The 15,140-nt window shown below is 39.4% G+C and overlaps 4 protein-coding genes across 4 annotated transcripts; 2 read left to right on the plus strand and 2 right to left on the minus strand.

Annotated features, from left to right (window-relative positions):
• Positions 1–399: 399 nt before the first annotated feature.
• LOC119998155 (membrane magnesium transporter-like) lies at positions 400–2,698 on the minus strand. Its single transcript, XM_038845389.1, has 4 exons — positions 2,384–2,698; positions 2,183–2,235; positions 1,984–2,084; positions 400–642 (listed from the first exon to the last, which is right to left on the minus strand). The coding sequence occupies exons 1-4, from the start codon at positions 2,685–2,687 to the stop codon at positions 552–554; spliced, it is 549 nt and encodes a 182-aa protein (XP_038701317.1). The 5' UTR covers positions 2,688–2,698; the 3' UTR covers positions 400–551.
• Positions 2,699–3,135: 437 nt separating this feature from the next.
• On the plus strand, positions 3,136–7,944 carry LOC119998151 (cell division cycle protein 48 homolog). The gene is made up of 9 exons (XM_038845386.1): positions 3,136–3,290; positions 3,432–3,597; positions 4,226–4,454; positions 4,943–5,709; positions 5,820–6,041; positions 6,134–6,205; positions 6,311–6,592; positions 7,049–7,408; positions 7,510–7,944. The coding sequence occupies exons 1-9, from the start codon at positions 3,262–3,264 to the stop codon at positions 7,801–7,803; spliced, it is 2,421 nt and encodes an 806-aa protein (XP_038701314.1). The 5' UTR covers positions 3,136–3,261; the 3' UTR covers positions 7,804–7,944.
• A 1,272-nt stretch (positions 7,945–9,216) lies between these two features.
• On the plus strand, positions 9,217–9,726 carry LOC119998630 (polyubiquitin 12-like). Its single transcript, XM_038845968.1, has one exon. It carries the CDS (start codon positions 9,217–9,219, stop codon positions 9,724–9,726), a length of 510 nt encoding a protein of 169 aa, XP_038701896.1.
• Positions 9,727–11,325: 1,599 nt separating this feature from the next.
• On the minus strand, positions 11,326–14,514 carry LOC119998706 (phenylalanine ammonia-lyase-like). The gene is made up of 2 exons (XM_038846080.1): positions 13,995–14,514; positions 11,326–13,238 (listed from the first exon to the last, which is right to left on the minus strand). The coding sequence occupies exons 1-2, from the start codon at positions 14,396–14,398 to the stop codon at positions 11,489–11,491; spliced, it is 2,154 nt and encodes a 717-aa protein (XP_038702008.1). The 5' UTR covers positions 14,399–14,514; the 3' UTR covers positions 11,326–11,488.
• Positions 14,515–15,140: the final 626 nt, after the last annotated feature.

Consider the following 15,140-nt stretch of genomic DNA (forward strand, 5'->3'; position numbering starts at 1 on the left):
AGAGGAAAGGATTAGCTTATATGTTCTACTTAATTATTTTTTCAGTAATCTAGCTTATACACTTGTGTAATGTGTAAGGAGTAAGCACCATGTTGAGATGTGAGATGGTTATCAAAATTTATCGGTGCCAGCCTGCAAACTTTTGTGAATTTATTGAAGTTTAGATGATGGCACTTAGTTGCGTTTTGTTACTTTAGCACCTCTGTTATTTCTGAGTCTCAGAGTCAAATAGTAGAGACGCAGGACCTAGTAAGCAGAGACATAAGACACAATAAGGACACTCCCGATACGGGAATTTCCCAAAATTTGCAGGACTCTGCATTCACTTTGATTGGATTTAACTTTCAAAAGGGTTAAACAATTAAATGTAGAATTTTGCAAATCGTAAGTTCTACGAAATAGAGAGAAACATTAACAACATTTCCAAAATAACTTGATAGTGGCGTAACTCATCTCCTGGACACCATCAGTGATTTCTCTACTAGGCTTTTAGATGACCAGAAAAACACACTATCCTGTCAGCTAAATCCCTTTCTTTTATGAAGATAACCTCAATGCTTCAATTTTATGTTGGCTGACGAAACTGCTTTACCACGATGGTTAAAAATAATGAAATCAAGGTTGGCCGGCAACGAAACAATCCTGCATTTCACAAAAGTTCAGGTCATCGATTGATATGCTTTAGGAGAAACAACACCCAAGCATGAATCTATGATTCTACAAATCTAACTTGCAAGCAGCAAGAAACAAAGCAACAAAGAATATCATCACAGAGACTAAAACATGTAAAATGAAACAACATTGAAAACAGTGAAAGTCGGCGATTGCCCATGGCCTCTAAATATACGGGGAAAAGCCGCTTCAAACAAACGGCATTTGTTCCTCTTATAGTTTGTATTGCATTTAAATTATGCACACAAACATATAAACTAAAGTGGGATTCACAATAAAATGACTTGGAAAGTGATGGTGGGGATGTTGAGATTTAGTTAACAGCTAAATCTAAGCTTCTCCATATTTTTTACACGCAAATTTGCGATCTTTCTTTATGATCACAAAGTTGCAATATCTCTTGTGGAAGGAATATACAATAGCCATTTTCCAAGCACTAAGAAACAGTACCATTGTTTGGATTCGAAATCATATAGCATGAACTGTAAATAACCTTATGAACAAAGTCAATTGAGAGGGAATCATTGTACCAAAATTTCCTCAGCGCTAATGTAAAGCGGTAGTCATATGTTCAAAGAAGAAAAGAATGCAGCTATTCTTTTAGCACTAGATCCTATATTAATCTATATCATTCTTTATCACTATTATTCCTGTCTTTTTCACTCTCTTCTTCTCTACCGAATCTCCCACTTGAAGTTCTTCAAATCAAACATTTCAAAATCAAATATATACTAGACAATCAATGCTCATGAGTTCACAATCAAGACAACAATCTCTTACGTAAAGAAAACAAAGGTAACAGCATTATAAGCAACTATCGATCTCACTGAATATTCATTAAGAAGCATTAAGTGAGCAAGTCATGAATATGAAATCAAATAGAGTACTTTCACTTCATGTGTGTAAAGGCAATGCTGCATGACTACAGTGACAGGAACTCCAAATATCTCCTACCCATGTTTCTAAGAAGGAGAAGAAAGAAGACACAACACCTGGGTGCAACTATATGATAATGGAAGTGTGTAAACTTTGATTTTGGCGAAGAATCAATTCAATGGCATAACATTCATTCCACAGTAAAGCAAGCTGGTAATGATCTCCAAATGACTCAATAAGGTGCATCTGTTATAGCAACTACTGTACTGATACTCCATAGTCAGGCCACCTTATACATAAGAACTAAATAAGGGTGTACGTACTCAATCCATTCTCACTCGTAATTTCCACTAAGGCGCAATATTTTTAATCCAAATCCTGGTGAAGGAAAACTAGAACAGAGTAAGTAACAAAATAGAACAAAAGAATAAATACCTATTCTCCTCCGAATCCGGGTATATGGAGAGGAAATTTCCTGGCACAGTTAGGGCTGCCCACATAGAGAAAACTAACCCTAATAGCAACTCAACCACCACCTGTATTCACCAAAAACCCTATAATCCATGACCACCATACACCCCACAATACAATAAACCAAATCCTTTCACAAATATGCAAAAAATGAAATCCTTACATTAATGGGCGGCCCTGAGAATTCTTCCTCTGTGATCTTAAGCAATCCCCTATCTGCAGCCAAATCATAAATCAAACACAACACCAAATCAAAAAGTTCAAATTTTTCTGCAAAATTTTCAAACTAACATAAGCATATTTTATACATATGAGTAGGCAAAACTAATTGCAATTTAGGTTAAACTGCAGAGAAGGAGAATACATTGAATTGTTGAATAAGCGGCATGAGCGAGAATCAGAACCCCCAACACGCCAACCACAAACCCTATACCCATTTTTGAACAGGCACAGTTTCCCAGAATCGGATCCGGGTTTACCGACGACGATGGAGGTGCTTCGACTCTGACGGAGAAACCAAAGCAACGACTCTGAACGAAGAATTCCCGCAGAGCTCCCTCTCTCAGTCGATATCGACTTGCTTTCAAACGATGTCGTTTTAAGATTTCTAAATAGGTGTTAGGAAATAGTAACCAACACTTTTTGGGCCAATTCTTCGTCCAGCCCATTAGAAGTGTTGCCTGGGCCTGGGCTATTTGCAAATAATTCTAGTCTCACATGAATTAGTTGAGGCCTTGGCTGAAACCTAATGTTGGAAGATAACGTAGGATAGAGTGATATTCGTAAACACTGAAATGAGCATAGGTCTATATCACAAATTATAATAATGAAAATATTCATAAAACTTGAATTTATGATCTTCCACTTATACTAAGAATTATCGCGATCAAGTTATCATCTCAGCCAACGACTCTTGGTTTAGGAGACATTCTATGTACTTAATTTTGGTTGACACCATTTTAGTTTTAATTCAATTAATAATAACTATTATAATTGGAATATTAAAATAATGGCAAAATACAAAATTTGAATTAATTGGAAAATATTTGTGTCTAGAACCAACGGAAGCAAATTTAAAAAAGGAAATAAAATTAAAAATAAAAAAAAAGTTTTCTTTCCAAACAAGAAAGGAAGCAAGGCCTCTCCTATATATACTCGACAAGTATTCGGATCTCCAACCCCACGTTTTGTATCTGCTTCGGATACTTTCTCCCTCTGTTGCTGCAACTCTTGCGATCAACCATGTCGAACCAAGCTGAATCCTCTGACTCGTAAGTTCCCAGATCTCTGCTCACGAGCACTTCTTCTCTCTGTTAGCTGTTCTTCGATGTGGAATTTGTCTTTTGTTTTGTCAATGAATGTGGATTTTTGTTTTGGATTGTGATTTTATGTGTTGTGCGTTCGATTGACAGTAAGGGAACGAAGAGGGACTTTAGTACTGCAATTCTCGAGCGGAAGAAGGCGGCGAATCGCCTGGTTGTTGATGAGGCTATCAACGATGACAATTCCGTCGTGGCGCTCCACCCGGATACCATGGAAAAGCTCCAACTCTTTCGTGGAGACACGATCTTGATTAAGGTTTGGTTTTTAGCAGAATTATTATTGATTGAGGGACTTGATTTGCACCTGTTATTACTGTACTTTATCGTTCGTTGAGATTTGAAGTTGTGTGTTTACCGCTGATGTTGGGGAATTAGGGTTTTCCGGAGAGAGATTTCTTGTTTTTATCTTGGAGTTTTGGGCTTTAGATTGTGGCCTACGAATTGGCGTGTCCTCTAGTTTTTTAATCTCAACGATGGATTTGAGGATGTGTTTTACTGCATTGGACTGGGGCTTTTAGTTTCTCATAGGTAAAGCCTGACTTCTACCCTGTCTTTGTTAATAGAGACACTTTAATGGGACTTTGAGAAATCTGGCTTATTTTGATTGGTGTGTGGGTAGAAAATCCATTGAAGAAGAGAAGATAGCTTTTTTATCGGGGGCTTTCTTTGTGATTGTTGTGAGGGGGAAAAAAGAGGGGGGTCTGACTTTGTTTGATTAGATAGAATTGAGGGCTTATGCTGATAATCTCCATAGAAACTTTCGAATCTATAATATGGCCAACACATATTCATGTAAATATGTCTGAATTTTTGTGTTTAGCTGTTTTCTGGTTTTTGTATTGACGGGATTTATATTTTTGTGTTCTTTTGCTTTGGATATTCAGGGTAAGAAAAGGAAGGATACAATCTGCATTGCCCTTGCTGATGATACATGTGATGAACCAAAGATCAGGATGAACAAGGTTGTGAGGTCTAACCTTAGGGTTAGGCTTGGGGATGTTGTCTCTGTGCACCAGTGTCCTGATGTGAAGTATGGAAAGCGTGTGCATATTCTGCCAGTGGATGACACAATAGAAGGGGTTACTGGAAATCTTTTTGATGCATATTTGAAACGTGAGTTCATTTTATCCTTTTATTCTCTCTAATACTTATGTGAGGCCATGAGACCCATGACAGGAACAATGCCCCTCCCTTCCCCTTATACTAAGGCTTTCGAGGGTGGTAAAAAATTGATTTTAAAGGTTTATGTTGAATATTACATGCCATTGTTTGTTTCTTTTTATGCTTGCGATCATCTAATCTTTGTTTAGATATTGGTTTGAGCACCAAATTATGATACACAGCAATTTCATGAACTTGGTCGCTAGTATACTCTCACTGAGATTGTTGTACTTTATGGTACCAGAGTCTGGAGATTTCTTTGAGACTCATAGGAGGCACTACCTCTATCATTATAGCTTTTTGGTGTTCTTCCTCAGATGAAGAAACATTTTCTGCCACTGCAGTTCAAAACTTGGTTGCCTATCTCACATGAGTCAGATGTGTGGGTTAATTACTGTCTTTGTTAATATACCTTTTGCTTTGCATGCTTTTACATGCAGCTTATTTCCTTGAGGCATACCGTCCAGTGAGGAAGGGTGATCTTTTTCTCGTTAGAGGTGGAATGAGAAGTGTGGAGTTCAAGGTTATTGAGACTGACCCTCCAGAATACTGTGTGGTTGCCCCCGATACGGAGATTTTCTGCGAGGGAGAACCTGTGAAAAGGGAGGATGAGAATAGATTGGATGAGGTTGGCTATGATGATGTTGGTGGTGTTAGAAAACAGATGGCTCAGATTCGAGAGTTAGTGGAACTTCCATTGAGGCATCCACAGCTGTTTAAGTCAATTGGTGTAAAACCACCTAAAGGAATCCTTCTGTATGGGCCTCCTGGCTCTGGAAAGACTCTAATTGCCCGTGCTGTTGCTAATGAGACTGGCGCTTTCTTTTTCTGTATAAATGGACCAGAGATAATGTCAAAGTTGGCAGGGGAGAGTGAAAGCAATCTCAGGAAGGCATTTGAGGAAGCAGAAAAGAATGCCCCATCCATTATATTCATTGATGAGATTGACTCAATTGCACCCAAGCGAGAGAAGACACATGGAGAAGTGGAGAGGAGGATTGTGTCCCAGCTCTTGACGCTCATGGACGGGCTTAAATCGCGTGCTCATGTCATTGTTATTGGGGCTACAAATCGTCCCAATAGCATCGACCCAGCTCTGAGAAGATTTGGAAGATTTGACAGGGAAATTGATATTGGTGTACCAGATGAGGTTGGGAGACTTGAGGTTCTTCGTATTCATACAAAGAACATGAAGCTTGCTGAGGATGTAAGATCAAATAGCATTTTGTTCTCATGGATTATACACTTCCTTTCCATGTTGACGATGCTGAAGGAATCTGTCAAATTTGTCCTATTTTGATGCTTTGTATTGTACAGGTTGACTTGGAAAGAATTGCGAAGGATACCCATGGTTATGTGGGTGCTGATCTGGCGGCTCTGTGTACCGAGGCTGCACTTCAATGCATCAGGGAAAAGATGGATGTAATTGATTTGGAAGATGAAACAATAGATGCTGAAATACTGAACTCCATGGCAGTAACCCAAGAACACTTCCAGACTGCTCTTGGAACAAGCAATCCTTCTGCTTTGCGTGAAACAGTAAGAGTAGTCCTTTTTATGGTGACTTTGAGTTACTCTGATTCTTGAAATCTCATTTATATGGCTGTCTCTAATCAATAATTTTGGATCAGGTTGTTGAGGTGCCCAATGTCAGTTGGCAGGACATTGGTGGTCTTGAGAATGTTAAAAGGGAGCTTCAAGAGGTAATTTGCCATACGGGTTTCACATATTCTTTACCAGTTATTTTTATTTATTATCTACTTGTTAACAACTCAAAAATTTTATTCCTGTTTTACTTTGTGAAACAGACTGTTCAATATCCCGTGGAGCATCCCGAGAAATTTGAGAAGTTTGGAATGTCTCCCTCTAAGGGAGTTCTTTTCTATGGTCCTCCTGGATGCGGTAAAACTCTCCTGGCAAAAGCTATTGCAAATGAATGTCAGGCAAACTTCATTAGTATCAAGGGTCCTGAATTGCTTACCATGTGGTTTGGAGAGAGTGAGGCAAATGTACGAGAAATTTTTGACAAGGCTCGCCAGTCTGCCCCTTGTGTCCTATTTTTTGATGAACTTGACTCGATTGCTACTCAGGTTTGTTTTATTAGTTTATTCGTACCAGTCTACCGGAAGTACCTTAAGCCACATGTTCACCTGTAATGTTGTGACTGATCACTGATGTGAATTTTGAAAATAGGGAGCCATCATTGCATTTCCTGTTGTATTGTTTCTTAGTTTTGTATGGTGAGAAGATAGAAAAGTAGCAATACAAATAGTTGTTACTTGAGAAAAGCATGCATCTTTGATTTCTTAGGTAGTTGCTTGATTTAATGCTATTATATTATCGAATAATTTAACTTCAGTAATTTGGGTAGACAATTAATAAGTCTGTTGCGCAGCAATTGCCTACGAACTTGTGATGTTGGGATGACCAAGTAAATCAGTTTGGTGCTCAGTTGTTTGTACTTGGTACAGATGTATTACTGTGGCAATACAGTTGATGTCTTACTCTTGGCTTACATATGTTCCTTTTGACATGTTAACTTTCAGAGAGGTAGCAGTACAGGAGATGCTGGCGGTGCTGCTGACAGGGTTTTGAACCAGCTTCTCACAGAGATGGACGGCATGTCTGCAAAGAAAACTGTTTTCATCATCGGCGCGACCAATAGGCCAGACATTATTGATCCTGCACTACTCCGTCCTGGTCGTCTTGATCAGTTGATCTACATCCCCCTACCTGATGAGGAATCTCGTCTTCAAATCTTCAAAGCTTGCTTGAGGAAATCCCCAGTATCCAAAGATGTTGACCTTAGAGCACTTGCGAAGTACACTAATGGATTCAGTGGTGCTGATATAACCGAGATATGTCAGCGTTCTTGTAAATATGCTATTCGAGAGAACATTGAGAAGGTATGGTTATTTGAATCATATCCCTTCTGCTAAGAGTGCAGGAATGGACTTGCCCACCTAGTATCTAATAATTTAATTGAACAAACAACTTGTATTTGCAGGATATTGAGAGGGAGAGGAGAAGAAGGGATAACCCAGAGGCTATGGAGGAGGATGTTGATGATGAAGTTGCAGAAATCAAGGCAGCACATTTTGAGGAATCAATGAAGTATGCTCGCAGGAGTGTGAGCGATGCTGATATTCGTAAATACCAGGCATTTGCGCAGACACTGCAGCAGTCCAGAGGATTCGGAACTGAATTCAGGTTTGCTGAAGCAGGCACTGGTGGAGCTGCAGCATCTGACCCTTTCGCTGCGTCTGCTGGGGGTGCTGAAGAAGATGACCTTTATAGTTAGAAATTTATCTTTGAATTTGCATATGCTGTTTATGCCTATACATTTATATGATAGAATTGTTTATTATGCAGATGATGTTGTAAAAGCCTTCCTTGGGGAATTATTTAATCCAAAAATACCTCGTCTTTGGCTTGCAGAACATTACTGGATGCCCTTTTATTTTAAGGCTGAATTTAAACATTGTTGGACCAGGGTTAATTGGTAGGAATGGGAGGGAGGGGTGCCGGGGCTCTGCTGTAAAAAAATTACAGCAGGCCTCGCTGTAATAACAATTTGAGACGAAAAAATTTTTTATTTTATTTTGAAAAAATTATAGATGTGTAGTTTATGATCTAACGAATCCAACGATATATTTTTTGTTCAAAACAAAAATCATATGCCATATGCAAAATGCTTAACAATTTTAGACCGTCGGATATAAACTCAAAACATTCGGTGTTTGGATGAAGATGAATTTGATTTTTGTTTCGAACAAAAAATATATGGTTGGATTCGTTAGATCATAAACTACACATTTATAATTTTTTCAAAATAAAATAAAAAATTTTTGAGACCCAAATTACCTACAGTGAGATCTGCTATAGTTTTTACTACAGCGGACCCCTGCCACCTTAGGAGGGAGAGTGCAATGCAATTGGACATGTTTTTAGTATGGCATGTTGATTGATGAGGGGCACTATGCCACTATTTGACTAGTCAAGTCACTTTATGGGAGACAAAACATGCAAAACTAGAGATTGATTGAATTGTTTTATCGGTATTTCCTCTCAATTATCGATATAACCGAATTGATCGGTTGATTAATTTTAAAAAAGAAAACAAATATTTTTATAAAGAATCGACTAAAAACCCGGTCTATAAGATAAATAATTTATCAATCAATGGGTTAAATTCATGTAAAAAATCACTTTTGGCAAGTTGGGCTGGATAAGGGTTATTGGTATTTCAAGTAATAGAAACTAGGGTGTAAATGGTCGGATTTTTATTATATGAATTTAATTGCACCAATGGCCGATTATCGACAATTATTTTGGTTATTTCGATCGTTGGCCGATTTTATTAAAAAAGAAAATTTTTTTATTAAAACTTTTTATTTTATTTAAAAACAACCAATGGATCGATTCGGTTGTCGGTCAGCTACGATTATTCGGTTATTTTCTAGTAACCCTAACAGAAATCATTCCTTGTATGTAAATAAGGATAACATGACATGAACATATCTTCCACCTTCACAAGAATAAATGAATTACAGAGAACGAAACACGCATGTAATCAATCCTTCTGATCCGCATGAATCTAGTACACATAATAAAGTCTTGACTTCTTCAACAACTAATTCGTCTGTGCACAAAGAAGAACACTACAGTTGATTAAGAACAAACAACTTAATTACATTTCTCTAACTGCATATTCATGGCCGACACACCCACCATCGCCTTGAACATTCAAGGAGGACAGTTGACTGGAAAGGTGACTGTGGCGAAGGAAGCACCAATTCTCCATCTGAAGGGACAGATTGAATTGGTTATGGGTGTCAACCCTAGCAGGCAGACTCTCAGCTTCAATGGCCAAGTCTTGGACGACACTCAAACTGTCAAATTCTACAATCTGATTTCTGGTGCCACAGTGATTCTTGCCATGACACCACTTGCTGGAGATCCCAAGTTCCTTATCATGCTATCGTCCGGTTCCTGGAATTACGCTGTGAATGTGAAGGAGACTGGGTTGGTTGAGGATTTGAAGGCCAAGATTGGAAAGAAGTGGGCTGTTCCTGCCACTGATGTTACTCTGACTCGCCATGGTGAAGAAATGGAAGATGGTTTTCCACTGTCTGCATATCTGGTTTGCGAGGATTGTGTTGTGGGATTCAAAGTGAACAATGAAATGTTGACGACACCACCACCATATATAAAAAATGACTAGCAGATGGATCATGGAATGGAATAATAATAAAGTAGCTTCTTCATAATTAGTTAATTACTAGGTTTAAGAGTACTTATCTATGTAATAATTGCCTTATGATGGTAACTACTTATGTTGGCTTTCATGTTTATGCTATGGTTTGATCAAATAAATATATTACGAGCATTAATTAAAGCAAATATTTAGCTGATTAAATCTGTTTTTCAACTAAATTAGACATCATAATCTTAAAAAATTAATTTTACATTAGCATTGGCTTATGAAGATTCCTTATTGTCTAAAATTACTGCTGTCTGCATTTGCATACCTCAATGAAAGTTTTGCTAACACAAGCAGAAGGCAGCACCCTGTAATCTATAAAGAAAACCCAATTCCTTAAAAAAAATTGCTGAAGTCCAACCAGACAATACTCATAGGAAGCCAAGAATTCAGAGAAAACTGCAATAATTTATTCATTCAGAAGCTCAAAAACATCAGTAGTAGGCGATCTCGCCCAGCATTAAAATACCCAAAATGTATCTAGTCGATTGAATTTGCAGAATCTAATCATGTATCCGAAAAAGGTTTCCTTTTTCCGTTTCCAAACACAATTTCTCATAGTTGAAAACCCCCCCAAAATTTTCCAATTTCAGCAAACAAATAAAACCCAACCCAGAAGCTTTTGAGAAAAAGAAGCGTACTTTGATGGGAGCATTCTTGAAACAGCAAATCAGAGCCTCCTACACAGCCTCTTCGCTGTAAAGATACGTACAATCTACTCAATGAATAATTAATCACACAAAATTAATCAAAGTGAGAGAAGCACCTGCCGAGGACGAAGGCGAGACTCGTTCGGATGCGACAGTCGTCAGGCGGTCTGGCCCTTTTCTCCTAGGGCTTGTCGGTGTACACGACAATACCAATACTGTCAACCATAACGCTGTATTAGTAATGTGATCTGATCCTTCTTCTTGCTCTGCCACTCCAAATCCCAAATTGTTTCGGAGCTATACGTGCGCTCTTGCATGGTGAAATGGTGATCTCGGCTTCTTCCTCTTGGTCAAGCCATGCCAGGCCAGACGATATTTCTTTCGGCTGGGTCAAAGAAAACATTTGGGTCGGGTCACTAGACTAGCTCGGCCCACCAATTTTTGTGGGCTTCAGCATGTTCCCAAATTTGGGAATAAAATAGGCCCAATGAATTACAGAAAAAATATCTCAGCCTGGCCCAAGCCCAAGCCCAGTATGATCCTCAAAAATTCGTCAGATGCTTACTTTGAATTATTGGAGAGTATAGCTAGGAGAGAATAGAAGTCTTCCAATGGTACCAACTGCAGTAGTTATCTTATCTGTGAGTGTCATTGATGGACCTTCATTTCTTCAAATGGTGGTTGCCATTTATATTTGTGTCAGCTTCCATAAGATGTAAAGACTAATGTAAAATTGATAAAATGTCACTAGTGCGGTGGGGTAGCTACTACATATCGCTTTTGTACCATCTCCACAAAACCCAAAGAAGGCTATGCAAGTGATTTGTGACCACACTAGGAGAAGGTATTGGGCTCCAGCTTCAGCAGAATATGAGAAGGTCAGGTAAAAGAAGGTCATAGTCAGTAAAAATTCAATTAACTAAACACTTTTATTTGACAAAAATTTTTTATTCATAAACTTGATGATGATTTAACAAACAAGCATAGAAATGAATACATGTTATTGACATATCAACCCCTTAAGGCTTAACCAAGATAAGAAAATCTTGTTACAAACAGAGTCTGAATCACAATTAACAGATGGGAAGAGGAGCACCATTCCAGCTCTCAAGGCAATCCAGCATTGGATCAACAATCTTACCCAAGCAAATGGCTGTGAACACCTTATCAAACTCCTCGCCCGGCGAGGTAACTTTCTCGCCGGTCAGAAATGCAGCTCCTAACTCCTCCCTCACAAACTTGTACAACGGGTACGACCGGCATTCCTTGATCCTATTAGGGATTGTGGGATTTCCACTCTCAATCATACCCCTAGCATTCTCAACTTCTCTAGGCAGAACAGCCTTTAGTTCCTCCTCAAATGCTGCGATTTTCTGGAAGACTGAAGTGCTCACATTCTTCTCATTGTCACCATTGGCCAACGCGTGCTCGACGAGGACTTGCCTGAGTCGCTGCATCAATGGATAGGTAGCGCTGCAAGGGTCGTCAATGTAGGCGAAAACATACTCGCGATCGACCACTGTGAGCAAGTCTTTCTCGCAGAACCTTGATGGGTGAAGTTCCCCATTAGCGCCAGTGGTGAGAACTCTCTTAGCAACTTGGTTTACAGTGTTCTTCACTGTGTTCTTCAAATTCTCCTCCAAATGCCTCAAATCAATAGCTTGGCAAAGCGCAACCAAGTAGGTTGCAGACATGAGCTTCAAGATATCGACAGCTTCGGATGTCTTCCTTGATGAAATTAGTCCCAATGAGTTCACATCTTGGTTATGCTGCTCAGCACTCTGAACATGGGTAGTGACAGGATTTGCAAGGTATTGAAGCTCAGAGCAATAAGAAGCCATAGCAATCTCAGCACCCTTAAATCCATAATCCAAGCTTGGATTCCTCCCACCGGTGAGATTGGATGGCAAACCATTGTTGTAGAAATCGTTGACAAGCTCAGAAAATTGCGCAAACATGAGTTTCCCGATCGAAGCAATCGCCAACCGAGTATTGTCCATCGACACACCAATCGGAGTCCCCTGGAAGTTGCCTCCATGTAAGGCCTTGTTCCTCGAAACATCGATCAACGGATTGTCATTCACTGAATTAATCTCTCTCTCAATCGACTTGGTGGCGTACCGAATCACTTCAATCTGAGGACCAAGCCATTGCGGCGAAGTCCTCAAAGCATAGCGATCCTGTTTCGGCTTCTGCAAGGGATCCATCTCATGTAACTTCTTAGCTGCCTTAACATAAGAACTACCATCCAAAATATGTTCCATTATAGCAGCAGCCTCAATCTGTCCCGGATGGTGCTTCAATTTATGTGTCAAATGGTCAGTGAATTCCGGCTTCCCCTGCATAACTTCAGCGAAAATCGCTGACAAAATCTCGGACAAAACAGCAAGAACATTTGCATCAAACAGAACCATAGAAGCCAAGCCAGAACCAACAGCAGTACCATTCACAAGAGCAAGTCCTTCTTTAGGTTGTAACTCAAAGAACCCGGAACTGATTCCGGCTTTGCGAAAAGCTTCCTGGGCATTAAGGGATTCACCATTAGGACCAACAGCTTTGGCATTAGGTCTGCCGGTTAGTAATCCAGCAATGTACGACAGTGGGACAAGGTCGCCGGAAGCAGTGATCGTGCCGCGCAGAGGCAAGCATGGAGTGATGTTGTGATTGATGAGCTTAGTGATTGCTTCTAGGATTTCAAATCTGATGCCAGAGTACCCTTGGAGGAGTGTGTTGATTCTGACCAGCATAGCTGCTCTTGCGGCTGAGTTAGGCAGTGTGTGACATGACTCTGTTCCATTGCCAAAGACTCCAGCATTCAAGAATCTACGGAAAAAACAAAAATATGTTCAAAATTAGTGAATAACAAATACAAAAATATGTCCACCGACATTTCCAAGAATATGGAGGACTAGCAACACACCATGACAGATTGACAATTCGGCAGGATAAACTCACTACCATGTCTGGCCTGGTCATAATTCAAGTAACTCAGACGAGTCAACTCGGTGTTCACCACTAACCTTACTGAGTCAACTCGACCAAGTCACGAGCCGATTATAGATAGGGGTGTTAAAAAATTGTAGAAATTGAACCAATCGCGAAAAAAGACTGATTGGTCGGTTACTTTTAAAATAATTATTTAGAACCGATGGAAATAACCGTTGATAACAGATTGATTGGTTGGTTAAATTCATGACAAAAATTCGGGAAAAAAAAAACAAACGTAATGATCATTTACACCCCTAATTATAGAACACTAACAATTTTATTTTTTAAACCGAGAAATCACTTGGCCCAACCTTTCAAATAGCTGAGTGGACGTAAATTTCGAACTGTCAAAACAATCCACATTATATTGACAATAGATAATACTAACTTGAAATTCATGCGAATGAAACATGGCTCCTAAGTAGGCCGAAAGCCCACGAGAGAATGAAAGTACACCCAAATGATTCGAACTCACCATCTTAGCGGCATGCATCCTCTTGAAGCTCAGATATATAACCAATTGAAGCATTGCTACGTGGTTCTTACAACTCGCTAATCATTAAAACAATTTAAGAATTTTTTTGAGCTTACCTAATGAGCTCACTCTGAAGAGCCGCGCCTTGTTTGGTCCGTCTATGAGAGGTGGCGCCGAAGCCAGTAGTGACGCCATAACTGTCTGTTCCTTTATTCATGCTGTCCATAACCCAGTCACTGCTGGCTTTAACTCCGGCTCGAGCCGACTCAGCCAGCTGAACTTCAACAGTACCGGACTCATGTGCCGCAATCGCCGCCACTTGCGATATAGTCAAAGTCTCCCCACCGAGCCTCACCACCGGCTTCCTGAACTCAGCCACCATGCGCTTCACTTCATCGACGTGGCTCCCTTTCATCGACTCAGCCGCCAAGCCCCAGTTCAGTGGATCATCAGTTTTCACGCACAAACTATCAAACGCACCGTTTTGATGCCCCTTCACAATAACTGCCTCCGTACCCATTAGTCTGAATGCAATGTAAGAACCCAAAAAAAAAAAAACCCACAAAGAAAAAAACAAAACACAAATGGCTTTGCTGGATTGGATTTAGAGAGAGAAAGAGAGAAAATCTGGGCGGATGTATGGATTTCTTGAGAAAATATTGCTGTGGATGTGGGAGTTTAAATAGAGAGAGAGAGTTGTAGGCAGATATAGTCTTGCCGTCTTGGTAGGTAAGCATAAGGGGTGGTAGAGAGAGAAAGGAAAACTGGGTTGGTTGAAGTAGATCTCAGCCGTTGATTAGATTGATCTAAGGGTCCAGATTAGGTGAGCGTGGACTTAGTATACATCATTGGTGGAGAAATGGTAAATTTCCTGTAAGGTGGTGGTGGTGGTGGTAAGTGGTGCATGGGGAGGGGTGTGCGTGGTTGGTGAGAATAAGAAAATATGTATTAATATGTAAATATATAATAATGATATTCTTTATAGAGATTGGGTTCATTTATAATAATCTTTATAGAGTGTTCGTTAAAGAAAGAATCATGAATCTAGATTTGATTAGGTACCATGTTGTTGATTAAAGAAATGTTATGTAAATGGTAAAAAATATGACCATAAATGTACTTCCTTTAGCTACTTGTTTTTGCCTAAATTTGAGGTTTTTTTTCCTGATGCAGGCAGATCAATAAAAGAAAACAGTAATGAATCAAATCAACGTTTGATGAAAAGAATAATACTAGAATCCATTAGAAATTTGAGAGAAAAC

This window comes from Tripterygium wilfordii, chromosome 5, assembly GCF_013401445.1.
Source record: "Tripterygium wilfordii isolate XIE 37 chromosome 5, ASM1340144v1, whole genome shotgun sequence".
Taxonomy (NCBI): domain Eukaryota; kingdom Viridiplantae; phylum Streptophyta; class Magnoliopsida; order Celastrales; family Celastraceae; genus Tripterygium; species Tripterygium wilfordii.